At 39.1% G+C, this 23,674-nt stretch overlaps 1 protein-coding gene across 4 annotated transcripts in view; it reads left to right on the top strand.

Annotated features, from left to right (window-relative positions):
* Ssbp2 (single stranded DNA binding protein 2) overlaps positions 1 to 23,674 on the top strand; it is a 264,312-nt gene that overhangs the window by 173,365 nt on the left and 67,273 nt on the right. For 2 of the 4 annotated variants that reach the window (XM_028891030.2, XM_028891031.2), the window contains exon 5: positions 14,274 to 14,363. The exons of the other annotated variants lie outside the window; for them this stretch is intronic. In XM_028891030.2, coding sequence (XP_028746863.1) covers positions 14,274 to 14,363 — 90 coding nt within the window. The remainder of the gene's footprint in view (positions 1 to 14,273; positions 14,364 to 23,674) is intronic. 4 annotated transcript variants of the gene reach the window in all.

Raw genomic sequence — 23,674 nt, 5'->3', positions numbered from 1 at the left:
ACAGAATAGTTTCTCTGTCTCTAAAGTCCTCATCCCTGCCCAACTTCTGATGACCCTGGAGCTTTCATTGTCCCCTTTTGTCTTTTCTAGATTGTCCTGTACTTGGAGTTAGTATGCAGCCTATTCAGGTAGACTTACTTCATTTGCAATGTGCATTTACATTTCCTCTGCTGTGGGAATTCTCCCACCAATGATCTTAGGGTATCTGGCCCAATAGAGGCCACGTTTTTTTTTCTGGGTACTTGACTGCTTAAAACTGAGGAGGAGGAGCACATTTGCTCTCTCTTGGGGTGGTCCGAGACCAGACAGAGGATGAGGACGGCTGTTTACTTTGTTCTGTATCCCTGAGTGTATTTCTCCCCATTTTATATCTAGTAAGTCCTTCATACCCTTTGACAGACTCTTGTGGGCTCATTTAACATTCCTCCATGGCTTTTCAGGTCTTGATAACTCTTTTTTTAGTGCATGAATATGACCTTCGTGTAGAATAAAGCTTACTTGTCTGTTTACTTACAGAAGGGCATCTTGGTTGCTTCTCAGCATTCACAGTCATGGATTAAGTGGCCACCAACATTTTTGTGCAGGTTTTTATTTTCCAGCTTTGTTCATATTGTACTGGTTTGGTTTGACTTCTTCAAAAGAGGGTTTTGCTGTATTGTGCAACCTGCCATAAGCTGCCAGGTTTAGTGCTCCTGTCTCAGCCTTGTGAGTATATATAACTGAGTCTCTGTCTAGATCTGTAACACTTTAATTGGATTATTTGGTATTTTGATTGTAGCTAGAGTTTTCCTGCCTGGCCCACGGTCAGGACAAATCTCTGTCCTGTCAGTCCCACAGCCACTCAGACCCAACCAAGTAAACACAGAGACTTATATTGTTTTAACTATTTGGCCTAATGGCTCAGGCTTCTAGCTATCTAGTTCTTACATCTTAAATTAATCCATTTCTATAAATCTATACCTTGCCACGTGGCTTGTGGCTTACCGGCATCTTCACATGCTGCTTGTCATGGCGGCGGCTGGCAATGTCTCTCTCCGCCTTCCTGTTCTCTCAATTCTCCTCTCTGTTGGTCCCACCTATACTTTCTGTCTGGCCACTGGCCAATCAGTGTTTTATTTATTGACCAATCAGAACAATTTGACATAAGGACCATCCCACAGCAGTTGATGTCTAGTTTCTTGAGTTCTTTATATATTTTGGAGACCAGCCCTCTGTCAGATGTAGGTTTGGTGAAGCTCTTTCCCCATTCTGTATGCTGCTGCTTTGTCCTATTGACTGTGTCCTTTACCTTACAGAAACTTTTCAGTTTCATGAGGTTCCATTCATTATTGTTGATCTTAGTGCCTGCACAGTGGGTGATCTGTTCAGAAACTTGTCTCCTGTGCCAGGCTATTTCCCACTTTTTCTTCTATCAAGTTCAGTGTGTCTGGTTTTATGTTGAGGTCTTTGATCCACTTGGACATGAGTTTTATTTAGGGTGATAACTACGGATCTATTTACATTCTTCTGCAAGTATCCAGTTAGACCAGCACCATTTGTTGAAGATGCTGTCTTTAGTCCAGTGTGTATTTCTGTCCTCTTTATCAAAAAATCAGGTATCCATAAGTATGCAGATTTATATCTGAGTCTTTAATTCAATTCCATTGATCAACCTGTCTGTTTTTATGCTTGGAATATCTTTTCCACCCATTTATCCTGAGGTAATACCTATCCTTGATGTTGAGGTGTGTTTCTTGGATGCATCAGAAGCATGGATCCTGTTTTCACATCCATTCTGTTAGCTTGTGTCTTTTTATGGAGAATTGAGAGTATTGATATTGAGGAATGTCAGTTTCCAGTGATTGTTGATTCCTGTTTATTTTGTTGTTGTTGTTGTTGTTGTTGTTGTTGTTGGTGGTGGTGGTGGTGGTGGTGGTGGTGGTGTGTGTGTGTGCATGTGTGTGCATGTGTGTGCATGTGTGTGCATGTGTGTGTATGAGATAGAGAGAAAGAGATTGTTGTATGATACTTGGTGTTCTGAACAAATAACGCTTGCCTGGAGATTCAGAGGGTGGAGCTAGCCACTACTTAACCATAGAGGCCAGGTGGTGTGATACATGCCTTTAATCCCAGCACTTGAGAGGCTCATGTCTTTAATTCCAGCACTTGGGAGGCTCACATCTTTATTCCCAGCACAATTGGAAGGTGGAGACAGGATCTTGGCCCCCTTTAGGTCTGAAGATCTGGAGAGGTAAATTGCTGGTGGCTGCTCCTTTGCTTCTCTGATCTTTCAGGTTATACCCCCAATATCTGTCTCCTGGTTTTTATTGGTAAGACTAATTAGGATCACACTGAGAGAGAGAGACAGAGACAGAGACAGAGACAGAGACAGGAGAGAAGTTTTCTTCTTTTGGTTTTGTTTGTGTGAGATTTATTTCCTCTGTTTTCATGGTTGTAGTTAACCTTCTTGGGCTAGAGTTTTTTTTTTCTAGAACCTCCTATAGGGCTAGATTTGTAGAAACCTATTTTTGTATTTGTCTTTATCATGGAGTATATTATTTTCTCCATCTATGGTGATTGAAACTTTTGCTGAGTATAATAGTCTTGCCTGGCATCTGTGATCTCTTAGAGTCTGCATCATATCTCTCCAAACCCTTCTGACTTTTAGAGTCTTCATTGAGAATTCAGGTGTAATTCCAATAGGTCTGCCTTTATATGTTACTTGATCTTTTCTCTCACAGCTTTTACTATTTTTTCTTTGTTCTGTATGTTTAGTGGTTTGATTATTGTGTGGCAGAGGACTTTCTTTTCTTGTCCAATTTATTTGGTGTTCTGTATGCTTCTTGTACCTTATAGGCATCTCCTTTATGTTAGGAAAATTTTCTTCTATGATCATGTTGAAGATATTTTCTGGGCCTTTGAGCTGGGTTCCTTCTTTTTCATTTATTCATATTATTCTTAGGTTTGATCTTTTCATAGTTTCCCAGAGTTCTGGATGTTTTGTGTCAGGAATTTTTTATATTTAACATTTTTTTTTGACTGGTGTATCCATTTCTTTTATCATAAGGTCAATGCCTGAGATTCTGTCTTCCATCTCTTATTCTGTTGGTAAAACTTGCCTTTGTGGTTCCTATTAGAATTCTTAAATTTTTCATTTCTAGCATTGTACCAGGCTTTTTCTTTTGGTCCACCAACCAGCTCCCAAATCATGATACCGAGACTTCTTTATTAGTTATGAATGCCCAGCCTAGCTTAGGCTCATTACTGGCTAGCCATTTTCACTTAAATAAACCTGTTCCTCTTTATCTACCATTTGCCTTGGGTCTTTTTACTTTTCTTCCCTTCTGTGTATCTTACTTTCACTGCTGGCTGGCAACTGCCTGGCTTCTGGCCCCAGGCACGTTCCTCTCCTTCTCCCTCCTTCTCTTCTTCTCATGTTCTAGAATCCTCCTTTTTATTCTCTCTGCCCGCCAGCCCCACCTATCCTTTCTCTGCCTTGCTATTGGCTGTTTAGCTCTTTATTAGACCAATCATGTGCATTAGGCAGGCAAGGTGAAACAAACGCAAATTTTTCTAACATAAAGAAGGAGATGTCTAAAAGGTACAAGAAGCATCTTTACATAATTAAATATACACACATCATTTAACAAAAGCAGCATAAACAAATGTAACACGCCTTTACACAGTTAAAGTAATAGTCCACAGCATAAACAAATGTAACACGTTTGCCTAGTTAAAATAATATTCTACAACACAGGAGTCCCTCAGTTTGTGTTTTCTTTATTGCTTCTATTTCCATTTTTGGTTTTGAACAGTTTTATTTCCTTCAACTGTTTGTTTTTTCTTGGCTTTCTTTAAAGAATTTATTCATTTCTTCTTTAAGGACCTTTATCATTGTCATATATGTAGTTTTAAAGTTTTTTTCTTATGCTTCAGCTGTGTTGGAGTACCAGGACCTGCTGTGGTAGAATAGCTGAGCACTGTTGGAGACACTTTAAAAGTTCTATCTTTGAAACTCTCAAGTTTTTCTAAAACTCCAAAGTCTCTTGACTATGGACTTCTATTAAAAAAAAGAAAATTGCATACTTCTTATTCCAAAAGGGAAGAAGAGGACGCAGTTACAAGCAAACTAAAGAAAAACCAAAGTCAATAGTGTAAGAAATTCAGTGTTTGACATTCTGGGACTCATGATCCTCTGGGCTCCAGACACCCTGAGCGGCTCCACTTCTCTGCCGTTCACAGCACACACAGCTGACCTCGGGGTCCAGGCACGCTCCTCACCACAGTGTCTGCTTTCCACACTGGTTGTCCCGCAGTCCTGGGATCTCCAGCATGCTGGCTCTGCAAAGGCTGCACCTTCACCAATGGCCTCTCCCCGACTGTCTTTGGGGACCCCAGCCCTTCCATGTGGTGCCACACCTCAGCCTGTTGCTTTCGTTCCTGTGTTCTGATTTCTGGGGTCCACTTTCTAACCTAACCACCGATTCATTTAAGTGGCAGTGTCTCCACTGTCATTTTTTTTTTTTCTGGCCTCTTTTTACTGCTGGAGAAATTTCCTCATGGGGTTTTTTAAAATTTATTCAGTTCTTGTGAAAATATAATTCTCATTCACTCATTGAATCATCTATATCTTGATATTCAAGAATTCTTGTTAATGGTCTTATCTCACGTATCTTGCTTTTCCCTGATTATCAAGGATTCTTTTTCTGTTTTCTTCGGTTCAACAATCATTGTTTTTTCAAGGCTTATTAGCATTACTAGTCTAGTAAGGCTTATTAGCATTACTAGTCTAGTAAGAGGTTCTTGTTTTTTAAATTTCTTCCTAACATCTTATTTTTTTCTTTAAGATTAGCTTAACTAAAACTGTTTTTCATGAAATTCATTCAATTTGACCGTGTTTTCTCACAGCTCTGATTAAGTTAGTGCAGTTTCAGTGGCCATTGGTTTCTTGGGTATTTGGAGAGGGTTGAACCTGCTTTTGACAGGTAGAATATAAGTGACAGTGCCTCTCTTAGGCATGAGCACCCAAAGGGCTTGCAAATATCTAAAGAACATGCCATTTTTACTGGGGCAGAGACATCGCCACTATGTACAGCCATTGCCTTTCTAACCTAAATGATGTTTACTTCCCTCAGAGGTGTTTCTGTTTACGTTCTACTTCAGTGCTCCTTAGGAGGGCAGAAAGAACACAGGGTGGGTGGTTTCCCTCTAGCTGTGTCTTTATCAATTTATTAGATTCCATTATTTATTACCTTAGAGTGTCAAATAATTATTTCTGTTTCACTTAAGAACACCTTCTTGTATTCCATGTACCTAAAGTAGAAAGAATGCTGGAAAGAATGTGCATTTTCTGCTTGTGGGAAAGCTATTTGTATGTGTCCATTACATTTCGCTTGTCAATTTTGGTTATAAACCTGGTTAGTTTACTTAATGTATCGGTTTCTCGGAGGCCTCTGAGTCTTTCACTGGATTTTGAATTTATTAGTTTCCTTGTAGTTTTGTCAGTTTTGTGGTTATGCTCTTAAATGCATTAAAGGTTATAATTTACTTATGAATTACTCCTTTTATTGAGTAAAAATGCTTTTTATGTGCACTAATTCTTTTTGCTTTAAATTTTATTTTGTTTAAAGCATCTAATTTGATTTAGTTGAGTAACATACCATTTGTGATTCTACAGTTAAAAAAGGATTATTTTATGGCTTCGTCTTAAAGCAGTGTTTAAAACTGTGTTCACTTGATGGCTAGCTGTGACTGGGTACCACACATTAGAGCCTGATCTTAAAAATGAGTTATATGGTCATCTTTCAGTACTCAGATTCCTACTCAGATGAAATGATTCTACAAATCACTTGACACTTCGTATGTAGTAGCATCATCGACTCCTGTTCGTCATCCATGGGGAATATTAACATGAAGGTTATAGAGTTTACCCGTGTTACCCTTCTTTAAAACTACATGCACCTATTGGGAAACAAGAAAAGTAAATAGGAACTAAGTTGGCTTCTGTCAGTTTCTTCCAGAAACTTGATGTCCTTGCCTGGTGTAAAATAGCATGTGCTATTTTAGAATCTGTATACTTACTAATTCTGTAAAGATCAGCCTGATAAACTGAGGCTCAATTCAGCTGACTTTTACTGTTTTTGTGTGCAGAGTAAGTTCTACCTACACAAGAAAGAAAAGGGTGTGTCCTTTGAGGCCTCTTCTCAGTTTGAAAGCAGAAATTTTAATTATAATGTGGTAGACACTACAGTAAATTAATGCAAGGGTCACAGGAACCATAAATTCTGATTTATTGTTTGTTGTTGTGTAGACCATGAAACTGGGAAGGGGACCATAAGAGGGGAAGAAAAGACCTTAAGGTGAGGGTAGTGAACTCTCCGTGACAAAGGTAGATGCCGGGTACTGTGGGGGGACAGCAGAAGGGCAGCAGGGAAAAGTGGGGACAGTGGCGTCGGGCAGAAAAGAGAGAGGTGTGCGGGAGTGCCACCGTGAAGTCTGTGGCTGTCTTTCCACCTTACACAGCACGTTGACATACTTACAGCCGGTGCACAGACCTTTCTGACATTCCCGTGTTCCTTCACTCTGCTGCACAGCCTGGGTCCTGACTTCCTCATCCTTTGCTTTGCAGCGCGTAACCAGCCTGACGTATTTCTAACCCTCATCACCAACTCTTTCTTCGGGTCTCAGCTTTGTAACTTTTACCATGCTACCAAGTAAAACTGAGTATAATTACCTGTCTTCTTTTAAGATTATAAACGTCTCTGAACAAGAGCAGGGTCTGCTCAGTACACCCTTACATATGGGGTGTTTGTCAAGTTTGTTGTGATTTAAATGTGTGCATGAACAAAAAATGTCAAGTCAAAAATGGACTTGAAATATGTGTACAAGCCTAAGGCACCTCAGTTTGTTAGCATCATTAAAACTTCACATTCTTTCATTTGAATTCTGGGCCTACTATATTTTAGTAATTTTTGATTTTAAGATGGATACTCCTAGGTGGTCTGGAACTCTCTATGTAGAACAAGCTGTCCCCAAACTCAATGATCCTCCCGCCTCTTCTTTGCAAATATTGAGAATACTGACATGCTCTACCACACCTGGCTTTTGAGCCAGTTTTTATATGAAAAAAGTCATATTTAAGTTTCTGTTTCAAAAATTTTTCACCCATTTTTTTTCACTCAGTTCCCCCAGAACTGTACTGAATGATTTTTATTTGCTTTGAAAAAAGAAGCTCACCCTTTTAAGGATGAATATTCTCAGCATGAGAATATCCTGAAGAATTTGTGATTCTATAGTTAAATTCTACAGCATGAGAATATCCTTAAGGATTTCAAGGGGCAATTTGAGGAACAAGAACAGACTCTAGGCTTCAGTATGCCTGTTTTAGGGGCAGCATCCCTCTGCAGCCTAGGATTAGATAGATCCATTTTAATATGGCATACTAACTGTCTATGTTGAGGCTTTTAACAACCTTCATGAAGATCACAGATGTACATCTCATGCAAGTTCATATATGAACATCAGTAATTCTTATAGAGCATTGCTGACATAGGGTTAGAGAGAGAATCATAGGAAGATTTTGTTTCACCCACTGTCTCACAAGGGCCTGATTTTAAAACAACTCACTAGAATGCTTAAAAAAACAAAACAAAACAGCAAAACCCCTTCATTTATGTGTTCTAAAAGGGAGAGCCAGTTATTGGCTGAACTTCCTGCTTTCTCTTGGGTGGATTGTGTTTTGTATAGATACGATCTATTTTTAGGATCTCTGACAAGTAATTTAAAGTTATCACTTCCAAATATTACAGATTAAACAGCTCCCGTTGCGGTTACCTTTTATCTGTTTCTGTGTGCTGACCTGTGGTGGTGCTTGGTTTTGCTTGTGAAGCAGTGGACTAGTTTACAATCCAGTAGCAGAGATAAGCAGTTACACCCTGTACTGAGAGGAAAGGAGGCGAAGATGGCCACGTGCTTGCATGTGAGAGCAGGCTCCGTGATTTAATTACTGGTTCCGTTTGGAGTGAATAGAAACAAGTATTTTCATTTACTAATTTAGTTTCATCGTGTGCCTTTTTGTAAGCCACCTGCTATGTCCCCTTTAAATGAACATCTTTTAAAACTAAGTAATAAGATTTTGGCTCAAGCTAGTCTTGGGTTCCTTTTTTATGTGTACTAACTTTCTTGAAAGAAGAAGCATTCTAAATAGCTTTAAAAATATTCATTGATTAAAAATCATCCAAGGTATTAAAGTAAAATAATTAAAAATTTTTTACTTAAAGATCCATTAAATTTCTGCTTGATCGTGTGTTCCTATTTGTTCTGGGTAAATCTTGAAGTAGTTTATTAGTTAAATACTATTTCAGATCCAGGCTAACAGTGTTGTTTAGGGAAAAGAATTAGAGAATGGTAAGCTTCAAATTTCTTCCTAAGAGTTTAACATATATAAACATATTTTTGAGGAGATACATTGGTTTTTGTTTGTCTGTTTATTTACATCTTGTAGCTATGGTTTCACTATGTAGTACAGTCTGGCCCTAAATTCATAGCACCCTCCTGCCTCATCCTCTTACGTGCTGGGACTATAGACAGGCACTACTGCTCCCAACAGAAACATCCATCTTGCATAATTGTAAACTAAGATTGTAAATGATATTGTATCTTTGAAATGAGTGTTATGATTACCTTCTTAGGAAAAAAGTCAATATTGAAATAAAAATGCCAGTGATTTGGTTCTTGCTGTTGGTACAGAGATGTAGTTCCACAGTTGTGATCGTTCTGTGACCAAGATTTTTCAGAAGAGCTTCTTCAGGAAGGAAGGGCTGTAGGAATATGTTTAGAACAAATGTGCTTGGATTCAGAGACAAGGCCGTTCTCGGGTGATGAACTAAGCAAACGAAGGAAATTGTGCAGCAAACCATTGTTAGGAAGTCTATGTGCCTTGTAGCTCTTACATACTGGAGCAGGCGCATGTAGAGAGAGCTGTGCAAGTAATCATTGTTATCATGATGGGTTAGGGTGAAGGACGGAAATGCCCTCCAGTAGGACAACCAATATGTATCATGCAGACATGGCAAAAATATAGGTAGATGACTGTATGACTAGATGACTCCAGGGACTCTGGCTGCAGCTAGTGGTGACTGGAGAAGTAGGAGTTTAGTTTTTAACTCATTCTCTCTGAGCTGATAGGAAGAACTATGGCATATTAGTTTGGGCATCTGAGACCTTCAAATCCAGTGTGGGTAGAAATGGAAGACTGTTTCAGTGTACCTGGCGTTATAATTGGTATAGCACAGTAACTACTACCACCATTTCAAGGTTTTATTTAAAATGTCTATACATGGCTAGTGTGTTGTGCTGCCATAACAAAGTATCTAAGACCGGGAATTTAGAAAGAAAAAGAGAAAGAAAGAAAAAGAAATCTCTGTCACAGCCTAACGACTGGGAAGTCTGAGACTGAGCACTGCCACCTAGTGGGAGACCTTCTCTGTGTCCTTGTTTGAGGAAGGCAGAAGGCCACAGAACGAACTTGCTCCCCACATTCTTTTATGAGGATACATAGAGCTGTTAGAAACGGGTGCTTCGTACCCCATCTCCTCTTAGAGGCTACCGATCACTTCAGTCACATTGGCAACACCTGGATTGGGAGGAGACACAGCTGAAATCAGAGTCTTAAATAGTGCACATGACTTAGTAATGAAAACCTTTCAATCCCCTCCCATACCCCCTAAGTCATACCCCTTATCTTTACAGTTACTACTTTATATTTTTACACATCCTTAGTATCCTTTCTGTTCCTCCAAACACAGGCTTTACATCTTCTCTCTCACTTTATAGTCAGAGCTGGTTCCCTGGCCCTCTTAGTAACTCAAGGAGCAGTTAGTTACTAGGTGTATAAAGTCTTGAAAAAAGCTTGTGATATTTTATGATAGATGAATATTTTTAGCTTTGTCTACTGTTTGAAAAACCTCTTAGAGGTATAGACATCTCCTTTTCTCTACACTATTCAAATAACAGAACTAATGACTTAATAAAATGTGTATTAGGATGCATATATCTGAAAAATACGTATTTAAAGCACACAAATGAATCCAGTAGAAGAGACAATAAAAAGATATGTTTATATCTGAATGGAAGTGTCTCACATTCAGTTTAATTACAAGAAATATCCTAAAGCCATGTTGTATGTTTTTATTTTATTAAGATAAGTAATTATAAGAATCAACCCAAAACAATTATATAATAAAGGCTATCCCATGATACTTTTATAAAAATTCATGCAATTCCAGTGGAACTGATCCGTAGTTTTCATATATTAAGCCGTTTTCTCTTGTATTCACCTACACAGACTCCCGCACACTTCTGACTCAGGCCCAGCTAAAACTTTCTCTTCATTCGTAGGTAACGGATTAAATTTGTCTCATGTGTTATAAGTAAACTTGAAACAAGTTTTTCCAAGAAACTTAGAACCCTTTCCTTCTAGAAGCTTTAATCCAAACAGCTTGATTCTTCAGTTTGCAGAGTCAATACTTACAATATTAGGTAGCCGCTGTGTATAAATTAGCATGGTAGTCAGTTGGAGGGTTATTGTTGGACAGTGCTTACAGTACTAATTAGTATACATCTGTGGTATTTATCAGGGTAGCGATTGTTAGTGGACCAAATGGTGTGCTAAGCTGAGTCACATAATACAACAGCACGGTGTGGTCCACGAAGCCAAGTTTGTCAGAATGGTCTGGACTAGGACTTTGTGCCTTGGATCATTTCTAATATTGTGTTCCTTTTGTATCTTTAAAAGAGGACTAGAAGTTATTCTCACACCAAATAACTACCTGTGCCCTGTGCTGTGAGTCCTCTAGGCATCAGACTCCTGCGTTTCCGGGTAACCCTACCGTTGTGTGCCAGCATGGACGTTGAAAGCGAAGCTCCTCACACTTACCTTGTACAATAAGAATTTGGCCTGTCTTGAAATGTAAGGAGAGACTAATGACAGTAAGAGCTGGGACTGGTAGCACACACCTGGGGGTGGGGGATGAGTGGGGGGAGGGTAGGAGGGGCAGGAGTTCAAGACCAGCTTCAGGTATGTAGTGAGTTCTAGGCCAGTCAGGACTATGAGAAACTGCTACATGAGACTCTATGTTAAACTCTAGAATATACAAACATGTATATTCTAGAGACAGAGACAGACAGACAGAAACAGAAAACAACGACAAAACAATGAAAGACTCATTTACGTCAGTCAGGAGTCACTGTCGCCTGGTCCGGGGCTTCCTGTGTCTTCACAGGGCTTTCAAAATTGTCAGCGCTGTCCTCTTGACCGCTGAGAGCTCTGCCCTGTTCTTGTGTTGTCCGTGGAGCAGATCACAGTAGTATTCTCCTCTGCCCTGTTCTTGTGTTGTCCGTGGAGCAGATCACAGTAGTATTCTCCTCTACCCTGTTCTTGTGTTGTCCGTGGAGCAGGTCACAGTAGTATTCTCCTCTGCCCTGTTCTTGTGTTGTCCGTGGAGCAGATCACAGTAGTATTCTCCTCTGCCCTGTTCTTGTGTTGTCCGTGGAGCAGATCACAGTAGTATTCTCCTCTGCCCTGTTCTTGTGTTGTCCGTGGAGCAGATCACAGTAGTATTCTCCTCTGCCCTGTTCTTGTGTTGTCCGTGGAGCAGATCACAGTAGTATTCTCCTCTACCCTGTTCTTGTGTTGTCCGTGGAGCAGATCACAGTAGTATTCTCCTCTACCCTGTTCTTGTGTTGTCCGTGGAGCAGATCACAGTAGTATTCTTCTCTACCTTGTTCTTGTGTTGTCCGTGGAGCAGATCACAGTAGTATTCTCCTTTGTTTGTTCTGTTGACTGTCTTTCTCCCCTTGCTAGGAATAAGCTGTAAAGCAAGGGTTTTATTTTTGTTATGTCTGCTACTGTGTTAACCCTCAAAACCCTTGATGAAGGTGAGAAAACAAAAACAGTGATTATGTCCTGAACTTATAAAATAAGAGCATAAACACTCATGAAGCAAACATATCACAGGATACACATGTTATGAAGATCTTTCACAGAAAAAGTAACAAATACCTATAGACAATGTAGTCAGGGGAAAAAACAATATACATTTTTTACCAATCCAATGGTGCAAATGAACCGGTTTTATTTTTCTAATACAGGAAAAACTTACCAGTATAGTTTTGGGGCAACTAAGAATAGATGAAAAAATAGATTTGAGTTACAGTCTCAAGGACATAGATGAAATCCCACTTCCTAGACCTGGCTCTAACTGTGCATTTAAGGCTCACAGGGTTGTTGATTGTAAATTTGCACCCCCAACAGTGTATTGAATTTTTATGCAAGCTTAGTTAAATGGAAAGGCAGTTTATTTTCATTTTAGAAAGAGCATGTGTGACACTGTGCAAAATGAAACAGTAGCTGGTCAGGGCAACAGTCAGGTAATAGTCACTAAATGACATTGCATCCTTTCCTAAGAGTATGTTCCTATACCTTAGTGTTTGAGAAGTAGTTTTCTCTTTTGTATTCATATTCTTTGGCTGAAATTACATTTGGGTTCATAAGCAGTATTTCACACAATCACAATTTAGTCTACATGTCTTTGGGAACTGTGAAAACATTGCTCTGAACAACTTCAAGTTTTGTGGAATAAACTTGTTTTTTTTTTTTTTTTGTTTTTTTTTTTTTTGTTGTTGTTGTTTAAAAAAATCCAGGAACTATGCAGTAGAACATGCTAAAATACCATATCTTCTGTGGGCTACAAATGCTTGGATAGATGCACTTGTGTACATAGGAAGGCAAGACAGCATGTACATAACTGTGGAACATGCTTGGAATATTTTTCACAACAAAGCTGTTAAGAATCAAATCAGTTTGTCCTCAGCCTCTGTGGTGCCTTTGTAGTAAAATCATTCAGAATCTTCTCTTCCTACTATTTTGAAACATATGATATGTTGTTGCTAGCCACAATTACACTCCATCCAATGTAACACCAGAACTTGCTCCCCACATCTAACTGTGACACTGGACTTACTCAGCAGCCTGTTTCCTTATTCCGTGATCCTCCACTCAACCACCTGCTATTCTCAACTTCTGAGGTCAGCTCTTTAAATTCCACATTTGCAGCAGATCCTGTGCTGTTTTTCTCTGCCCTGCCTTGTTTGAACTTAACATAATGTCGTCGAGGTTCATTCATGCTGTCATGTTTTTTATGGCTAAATAAAATTCCATTGTGTATATGGGTCATGTTTTCCTTAATCATCCATTTATCAGTGAACATTTAGGTTGATTCTTTATTTTGGTTGTTATAAACAGCACTTTAGATAGAACAGGATTGCAGATGTCTCTTCAACACAATAATTTCTTTTCTTCTGGATGTATACACAGTAGTAAGAATGTCAGCTAGTGTAATAGCTCTGTTCCGATCGTTTTGAGGACCTTGCATGTGTTTTTCCATAAAGGTGGTACTAGTGTATATCCCCATTGGGTCCCTTCTTGAGTAATTTTAGGACTTTAACTTGTGTTTAATCAAGTTGGAAAATAAAATCCATAGTTGCAGAGCAATTTTATGTGTATCTGATATATATAAAAAAATCTTTAATCTTGACTACAAAGAATCTAAGCCAAAGGTTTTATTTTTTCATATTCCTGTTTAATTAAATGCTAGGATTTCATGAAAAGTTTATAAATGAAGTAAACTTTGAATTTTTCAGTCTATATTTTTTATAACTTGTGTGAGACCAGTGTCTTCAAATCTAGTTTATTTTTCTTCTTCAGTCTCCTATTTGCATTTTCATCTTCTCCACCTTATACTGTATATTTTAGTAATGATTATGACATATTGAAAGTGAATGGCTACCTATAGGCGGGAAATTAACTATACTTGTTTATGACATATTTAAGTATAACCTAAAGTCTTTCTCCTAATCCCTGTGATCATCGTACACAGACTTTTACCTATTTGTACATTCATTTCTAATGTTTGCCATTTCAAATGTCTGTACCTTAAAATTAGTCATTTATTTAAACTTTTATCATCTGTCACATTACTGTCAGCCTTTAATATATATTCAAATGTGTCATCTTATGAAAGATCTTTGCCTTCACGGAATTTCTAGAGGTCCGTTAAAGCCACTGACATTGTTTATCACACTGTTAACCTCAGTTCACTTGTTGAGTGGGAAATGAGCAGCTTTTGCCCCCAGGAGTGCGAAAGCAGCCCTGCGGTCTGTGCTCAGCTGAGCAGCCTGTGGTCCTGTGCCTTCTCTGTAATGATGTAGCTCTGTCTCTCCTTTATTCTTTGCAGAGTGCTGCAGCAGCTCCCAGCCCCGTGCTAGGAAACATGCCCCCAGGAGATGGCATGCCAGTAGGTCCTGTGCCACCAGGGTTCTTTCAGGTACTCGGAGACTTGACTAGGACTGTTAAGGCATAGGAACTCCTGCTTGGTGTTTGTTTACGACAATGAAGTAGGATGAGGCTGTTTAGTTCTTCTAGTTTGATTCTTAAGGTAAATATGATACTGTACAGCCAACTCTTGATTGCTCAGACTGGTTATCTATTACAGTTCCCTTCCTCTGTTGGATTATTTGTTATAATTAATATTAAACCATGCCATTGATTAAGAAGGAAAAGAAATCAAAGTGCAAGTTAGAGTAAGTTCACTGTGGTGAACACTGTGGGAAAGATGCTAAAGATGTGAAGAGGTCCATTTTCAACTGTCCGTATTTCTGTAGACTAAGACTAATCAAGATTTGGCTGTATCAGAAGTAGCCAAGTCATACTCTATTCACATAACAAAAATTACAGGCTGTATCAAAATATCTGAAATCGCCTTTGTGATTTTTCAGCTGGGATTTCTATTAATATAATTATATAAAATTTGAAGATCAAAATTTTCAACTGTGTATTTAGCATTTTAAAATTTTAGTACCTGCTTCTTTTAGCAATGGCAGTAATGATTTTAGAGCTATAATACATCATTTTTAATTTTATGGATCTTCATCTTAAATCTGATAGAATTCTAACCCAAACCAACATATCAGTATAAATTCTAAAGAGTTTTTTTGTATATGGTTAATTTTATAACACTCTGAGAAAATTAAGAATTTACGAGTTAGAATTAGAGGTGGGAGACACATAGAAATTAATATATAAATGCTATCTTGATAATATAGTAGGTACCTATAAGCCAAATTGATATTTTGGTTTAATTTTAATTTCAAAATTCTTGATAATCATTGGTTATTAAGGTATTTATAAAGGTGAAAATGGAGAGATTAAATTATAAGTAAATTTTCAAAATAGATACATTGAATTAAAGGATCTCAGTTACAGCCTCGTACAAACCCTTTACTTTTATGGCATATTTATTTGCCTAGCTGCTCTTTATTATTACTACTTGAGTCATATGTAATATTTAAAAGTCATATTAAAGCCACATTCTATCTTCAGGCCCATTTTTATACTCTAGGAACTGAGTATGACTCTAGATTATTAAATAATCACCACTTAAGACAATGATAATAAGCTGGGCGTTGGTGGCGCACGCCTTTAATCCCAGCACTCGGGAGGCAGAGCCAGGCGGATCTCTGTGAGTTCGAGGCCAGCCTGGGCTACCAAGTGAGCTCCAGGAAAGGCGCAAAGCTACACAGAGAAACCCTGTCTCGAAAAACCAAAAAAAAAAAAAAAAAAAAGAAAGAAAGAAAGAAAAAAAGACAATGATAATAATAGCAAACACATAATAATTGTTTTCTGTGTACTGTGCTTTAGTGTGGTCTACATGCTTTACAAAGATTCCAGTTCCTTCAGCACTCAAAAGTGTGACATATGAATCACTATGATTCTTACTGTGCAGATGAAAATACCAAAGCATTGATAGAGAAATGATGTTCAGGACAGTGGCCGAGCTGGCACTCCAGTCAAAGCAGTCTGAGTTTCTGCTGTGGAAATTACCCTTGGAAGTTGTCATCCATGACATATTTCCAGCTCATTTTGGTTTTGCTTCACACTCTTAGTTCTCTTGCCAAAGGTGGGTTAGGGAGAAAGTCGGAGAGTTTTATCTATTAGACAGTTTAGGAGCACTCTAAATGGCATTGTTAAAAAGACAAGGTTGGTTGGGAGGAAGCCAAATTCTTGCACTATAGCATTATGCCAAGATGGATAAACCCATACATTTTCATTTTTGCATTTGCAAAGTTAGCCCCTCCCCTTACCTGTTTTCTTGTTAAGAGTAGTCAAAATAACTTTAACTTCCTTTTAATTATTCTGACACAGTTCATGATCAGGTGCCACTAGATCCCAGACACTATGATATCCAAAATAAAGCACATACAATATACCATTTCCTGAAGCTCAGTGCGTTAACAAAAAAACACAGCTTTAAAACTGACAAAGTAAAGTGGAAAGTTCTGTGATGGCCAAGAAGTTAGAGTGCTTAGATCTACCAGAGTAGAGATGAGAGGGGCTAGAAAAACTGCCCAGCAAAACAAGCAGAGGAATGGCCAAAGTGTGCCAGCAACAGAAGAGCAGGAGCGGTGTCCAGGGTGCACCACACAGAAAGTGCAGCAGTGAGGTGAAGGGTCCTGGTCACAGAATGGAAAGATGTGCTCTGGGCTGTTGAGAAGAGCCCGAAATGGCAGAGCTCAGTCTGGTTAGCATGCTTCTAGGAACCATCAGCTCTTTGAGAAAGGCAGTGACTTTCTCAATGTGTAATTGATTCAGACTCTGTCTAGGCTACGATTGGTTGAGACTTTGTTTGGGCATCTCTGATAAACATGTTTATAAAATCCCTGACATCAAGAAGTCCAGAGAATGGTGAATTGAGGGGAAAGAATGGTGTAAGTATGGAAAATTTGAAAACAGGCACTTTAAATGGGTAGAACGCTTTCTTGTGGCAAAGCAGATCAACACACTCAGTCTTGGGAAAGGTATAGTTGGGAAAGTATTGTCAAAATGGAAGCTATAATCCATATTAATATCTTAAGATAAATGAGGAGTTAGGCAAAGGAGGCAGACAGTGAGAAGAACAAGAAAGGAAAGAGAATTCATGGCAGAAACCCCGAGGGGAAAAGAATAGAAACCAAGTATTTCAACAGAGTTGGCAGCCTGACTAGTTCAGGGGCTGGATGGCAATGCAGCCTGAGAGACAGAGAGAGAGAGAGAGAGAGAGAGAGAGAGAGAGAGAGAGAGAGAGAGAGAGCGAGCGCCTGGAAGGCAGTAGAGAGCGTGAGCCTGATCTTCAAGACTCTAATGAGCTGTCAGGAGGAGCCTCTTCACATTTGCATCTTGAAAGAGAAAAATCATTTCAACTAGTGTCAGCTAGAACTGAGTTGAGAAGAATAAGTCTAGAAGAAGAGTCTGTTCAGGAGATAGAGCTCCAGAAAGCGTCTTTCTGACGAGATCTGGGAGAGTAGGGTTAGAGAGAAAGGAACAGTTGCTAATGATGTTTGAAAAACTTGAGTTGATTGCCATAATTAAGCATAAAAGAGAAAAAGTTGCAAGAATCAAGGAAAATACTGCAGTTCCTATTTTGGATCTCTGAATGATTGTAATGCTTTTATCAATGTAAAGAAAAATAGGAGATGGAAAAATTCAGATAGATATATTTGCATTGTTTCTGTTTACCCAGGAAAGCTGTTTCAACTTACCTCAAAGACTTTTCCTACCTATTCAACATTTATATATACTCAGTATTTAAAAATGATCCTAAACTCCCCCTGCTTCCTCCCAGCGCCCCCTCCCCACTCACCCCCCCATCCCCTCCTCCTAGAAGGTAAGGCCTCCTATGGGGAGTCAGCAAAGACTGGTATGTTCAGTTGAGGCAGGTCCAAGCCCCTTCCCCTGCATCAAGGATTGAAAAACTCAGTCTAATGCTAAAAGGCTGCCATCTTTTAGTGATACGGAGATGAGATCAGCTGACGTGCTTCCTAAGTCAGTCAGTCTTGGTTTTCTGCAGTGTTTAGACTGTTATGCCGTGCAAGCCTAGGCATAACACATGCTGTTTATGAATAGTAGCTACCTTTGGCGTGGTAATAGTCAGAAGCCCCAAAGAATTCTGCCTGACAGCAAAACACCAGTTTCTACTCCTGAATCCCTAGATGTTTTCCTCTGAGAATGGTTCACATCTAGGAAATTTAGAAAAGGGAATCATTTCAGAGTTCAGCACAGCCACTCCAGAGTTCATTCTGGGAAAGGGACATTGCAGGCAGCTACAGGGGGACAGGCTGTGTGGCTGGCTCCAGAAGGCTCCTAGCAAGAGCCCAGGGTTCTGGAAGATCAAGTTCGCAGATAGCAGGGAATTCCTAGCACTCAGAGGAGCACTAAGCTTCCTACCCTCACCTTGCTTGGGGCAACTGGATTCCAAAGGATGTTCCCTTCTCCTGAATTTAACAGTTAGGTAGAGTGTGGGAGTACTTCATATTCTCCGGGGGATGCAAAGCTTATTTGGGCATGGCTGGAATGGAAATCATCATGAAGAGATTAAAGTATTAGTACTAAGTGAATAAAATTAATAACTTTATAAATTTTATATTAGCCTATGAGGTTCAAGTGTAAGTAGTTTTGAGCTGTACTCATTCTATAATCAGACTGTAAAAATGACATTGAAAATAGTTCTTCTAAATAGATAAAATGTATTTCTTTCATTCCCATTTACACTGATGAACAAGCTCCTCCCAGTATAACTTATATTCATTAGCAAGTGACATTACTACAAATTCTAAACTTATGAATTCAAAACAGCTGCAACTACCTGTAATTGGAAAATCAATAACTTGTGATTAATATTCCAGTCATTTAATGTGTCCATTAAGGAAAACAGCCTTTCGATTATTGCCTTTATTTGAGACTTTGTTCCCACAGTATTAGTTTCGTTCCTGTCATTTTGACAGAGTACCTGGCAGAGAGAACTTAGTGGTGAGATCACAGTGTGAGAGGGACCAGGATAGCTCTGCGAGAAAGAAGCTTGATGGCTGTGGTGGCCAGTCCTTGGTAGTCGGAGCTTGCTATGTGTTTGTCCACATCTTAGTGGACCAGGAATAAGAAAGTGACTGGACGTGGCCATGGGCTTTATATAGTCCCAAAGTCCAACAACCCATCTCGTCGGCCAGGCTGACCTCCTAAAGGTCCCATAACCTCCTGAAACAGTACCCCCTCCAGGTACAAGACATGACTGACTGGGACCAGAGGAAAGGCCATGGGGCTGTGCAGGAGTCTGGAGTTCAGTTTCAGTAGAAAAAAAATACAGTAATGGGTCAGTAATCTCATGTAGCCTAATCCGACAGCTTCAGGGTATGCTAAGGAACTTTAACTAAAAATGATATCAACCTGTTGTATGTCTATATATATATATATATATATATATATATATATATATATATATATATGTATACACACACACACATATTCATTCATTCAAAACATAGGCAAAGGCTCTTGCTAACTGCAGCCTTATTGAAATAGGCAGCAGCAGTATTTCCTTAGACCATTTTAGATGTTCTAATTTATGTATAGTGGTCAATATCATAAATAGTCTTTATAAAACAAAAGTAAACATTCTTTTGTGTTTTAAGAAAGCCAGATTAACAATTCTGTCTGTTGCTTTGTAAGATTCAGTAATTTTTGGGTTGTTACAAAGATTCTCCCATGAATTACAATAATTTATAGAATATTTAAGTGAAAGCCACTTCTCATTTTTGGGATGAGAAAGAGTGTCGTAATTTCCCTCTTCCTACTCCTTACAACAGAAAACTTCCAAGATGGGAACTGACCCTTATGTGTCGCTCTAGTAACTGGACACATCCTTTATTGAAAAGCATGATGCGGTCTTTTAATAGGTACTAATATACATCATACCTGAGACTATAGCTAATGGGGAAATACTTGTAAATACTTGATTTGAGTGTACACCAATCTATAGACTTGTTCAGTTTTGCTGTGTATTATATTTTGCTTTATTTTTTATCTTGATACATTTATTATCCTATAGTCACTAAATCTTAGTATCCTTAACAGAAACTGTTAAAACCTAATAATGTATTGATGTTAGCTTGGAAAAGAAAGGTTTTGGTGCGATTAAGGTTATAAATCTGTGTTGGAATGAGTGTACTAAGTAATTTAGTTTGAGGACGAGGTGCTCATCCATATTTTCCATCTAAGTTGATTAGAATGCTGTTGTGCTAGAAGATGCATTGCCACGGGACTGTCGCCCCTTTTCAGGACCAGGGCAGTGATGGGAAAGCTGCTTTGCCATCTAGTGGCAGTGTAGTGATGTCTCCATGTTAGGATCTGTTTCCCCAGGATTCTATTTTTAACAAAACTGCACTGTAGCAAAGCTGACCTAACGCTCTGACATAGTAATAGCGACAGAGAAAGGAAGGAAGGAGGGAAGGGGAAGGAAAAGGAGGAAAGGAAATAGTAGGAACTTTCTTGTTTCTTCAGTGTTCTTATTGACTAGAAAAGGCTCCATATCAGTGACATAAACCAGCTGAGTGGAGACTCAGAGCAAAACAGTATTGGCAGTACTTTAAAGAAAAAAGACTCAAATGTGAGGAAAATAGTTACTTGCCCCAGCTCTTGCAACTAAAAAGAAAGGAAAGGAAGTATTTTCTACAAGCTCTGGCTTAAATGCTTTTGGGAGGTGAATGTCTATGTACTTGACTTCTGCGAAGATGCTTCATCTGTGCCACGTACTCCGCCGCTGCTGAGTCTTCCTGACTTGGACCCACATGCAGTTAAACCGTCCGCGTGCCTTGTCCCGTCTTCTCTGCTCTTGTTCTGCACACTAATCCTGCTATTGCCCTTCCTTCCTGTGATCTGCCTTTCCTCTTTTCCTGATGATGCTTCAGAAGTGAGTCTTTGGAAATACTGTAACTCTAGAGACACCCCCTTTCCCACTCTCCAGAAGTTGTATGTATGTAGATGCCACCTAAATCTTAATGAACCAGAAGTTCATTGTATCATTCCTTGCTTTTGTTGAGTAGGGTACTTTAAATATCAAGTATAATTAACAATAAAATACAACATCTAATATTGTCTGCAGGTGCGTGCACACACACACACACACACACACACACACACACACAGCTTTAAAATTCAGATAGTAGAAATAGTATTTCCCAGAGTTAAAGGCATCAGATTTGTATAGTGGGATTGAGGGGATACTGCTTATTTATCAAAGTTCAAACAGTAAAAATTAAATTTCCTAAAAATGTAATTTTGAATGTTAAAGAGCAGAGAGTCTGAGCATTGCAAATGGAGCAAGGCCTTCGATAGTGCAGAAATAAAAGCAGCTAAACATGGAGAGGTGCCTAATGACTACGGGCTTCGATGACGCTCTCCTGCAGTCCTGGTGACTTTTCTGGTCTCGGCTATGGAACAAATTAAAACTTCTCAGCTTGAGTAACTAAAGGAGCTTTTTAAAACCCGTAACTCAGAAAGCTGAAAGCCCCGCAGCAGTTTCTGTTGGGACAGGGAGCAAAGGACGGCCTGTCACCTGTTGAATCTGTGTCTTCCGGTTTGTGAGAAATCACTTGTTTAGCTAAGTGAGGACTTGATGGTTCGCCTGGCCATCAGAGACTAGTATGGTTTCCTAAAGGTCAAGGGATCGACAGGTAGGGACTAGAACTCGTATTTTTATGGTGGTGCTGTTTTGTTTTTGACATGGAATTTTATAAGCTGGGGTTGGAGAGATGCTGCCTGAGAGAGCCAGTGGCAGTATGTGTGGTGCCCCGTGGTGCCCACACTCTCCTTTTCTTTCTCAAGATAGGGTTAAATGTGTTGCTTATGCTTGAACCTGCAGCAGCCTCTTTCCTCTGCCAACTTAGAGCTGCTGTTGCGGGTTGTGACACAGATCCTGGGTCTCTTTCTCTCTCTCCCTCATTTCTCAAATTTCCAGTGTTTACTATATGAGTGAGACTAGTGTAATTCATGAGTGTACATGCTAACATCTTTTTTACTTTTTAAAACTAACATATAAATACTGATTATATTTATTTTATAAAATAATAATTTACATTTCTACTAATATAAGATAATCTATTAATATGGTACCTTATATTAATATTATATATTATATTAATATATTGAGCTTATTAATATAATATATTGATATAAGGTAATTTGTATTTCAAATTAGGGTAACATACCTATGTCAGATATTTGTCATTTCTCATGGTGAAAGAGGTCCAATGCTGTCGTGGGCTTTTGTGGCACCTGGGTGCTGTAACCTGAAGTCTGCTCCACCTCCCCAAACATGCTCTCCCTTCTCCTCAGTACAGCTCAGCACCTGCTGAGCAGTCTCCCCCTCTCCATCTCCTCCCCACTTCATGCAAAATCAAACTACTTGCAACTTTAATCTAGAAATCCATGAAAGTGGTAGAGATTTATCACAACACACTTTTCCTCCTAAAATCCCAAACAAGCTCTTGCTTGTTCCTTGACACCTGTACTTCTTTCTTTCTTCCCTCCCTCCCTCCTTGCCCACTTCCCTCCTCCTCTCTCCCTTCCTCCCTCCTCCTCATCCTCTTGATTGTTAGGGAGTGAGCTCAAAGCCTCCTGCATGGTAGCTAAGAGAATCTCCAGTGAGCTGTATCTCTAGTCCTCACTATACTTTTTATTTGGAACAGGATTTCACTGTGTTGCCTAATCTGGGCTCTAAAATGCCATATAACCCAGGCTGACCTGAAAGTAGCATAAGACCCCTGTCTCAGCCAGCAGACTGCTGGAATTACAGGTGTGCACCACCATAGTTATCTCGTGTGTTTTGTTTCATTTGTGGTTCTGGGAGTGGAACTCACAGCCTCAGACATGCTAGGCAAGCACTGCACCCCTAAGCTCTATCTAGGTCAGTTTCTTAGACAAATATATTAATCTGTCTGCATGGACAGGTCAGAGGACTACTGCTGAGTCAGCAGAAATGTCACAAGATATCAAGACGCCAGAAAGATAACAAAATACAACATTTTAAGTTATTTCAGCAATGATAGCTGAGTAAGGTAAAGTATATATGTTCAATACCCTCCCCTAGAACAACTTTACATGAAAATATTTCTCATACAGTGCAAAAAAGGAATGCATGTGTATTCTTTAAGGAAAAGTTAGAAGTATTGCTTTAATGTTAGCTTTTTAAAGAATTTATACAATATATTTTTATCATTGTTAGTCTCCCCAACTCCTCCTCCCAGATCCTCCCTACCCACCCTCTTCATGTTCATTTACTCCCCTGATGTCTCAAAACAAAAACTACGCAAAACAAGTCAACAAAAAAGCAAAATCAAAACATATGCACAGAATAAAAAAAGAAAAGAAAAAAAAACAAGAGAGAGAAAGAAAATCATTAGGCAAAAAAAATACAAAAATAAATAAATAAATAAAGGAAAAGCACACAAAAAATCCTAACAAATATGGAGTTGATTTTACATTGCCTGAGTACTCCCAGGCATATGGCCTGCTGTAGAGTGTGATTGGTATATAGAGTGTCGTTCCATTGGTGGAAATGGATTTTCCCTTTCCTAGCAGGTATCAACTTGAAAATCAATTCTTGGTTAGAGGTAGAACTTTGTGTCCACTCCCCTCCTCGGACACGCTGGACTTTGTCTGGTTTAAACTTGTGCAGGTGTTGTGTGTGCATCGGTCCTATCGAAAGATGCTGTTTCCCTGGAGTCGTTGACCAGTTCTGGGTCATAAAATCTTTCTGCCTCCTCTTCTGCA

Source organism: Peromyscus leucopus, chromosome 11 (genome assembly GCF_004664715.2).
Source record: "Peromyscus leucopus breed LL Stock chromosome 11, UCI_PerLeu_2.1, whole genome shotgun sequence".
Lineage (NCBI taxonomy): Eukaryota > Metazoa > Chordata > Mammalia > Rodentia > Cricetidae > Peromyscus > Peromyscus leucopus.
This window is presented reverse-complemented; position numbering and strand designations above follow the sequence as displayed.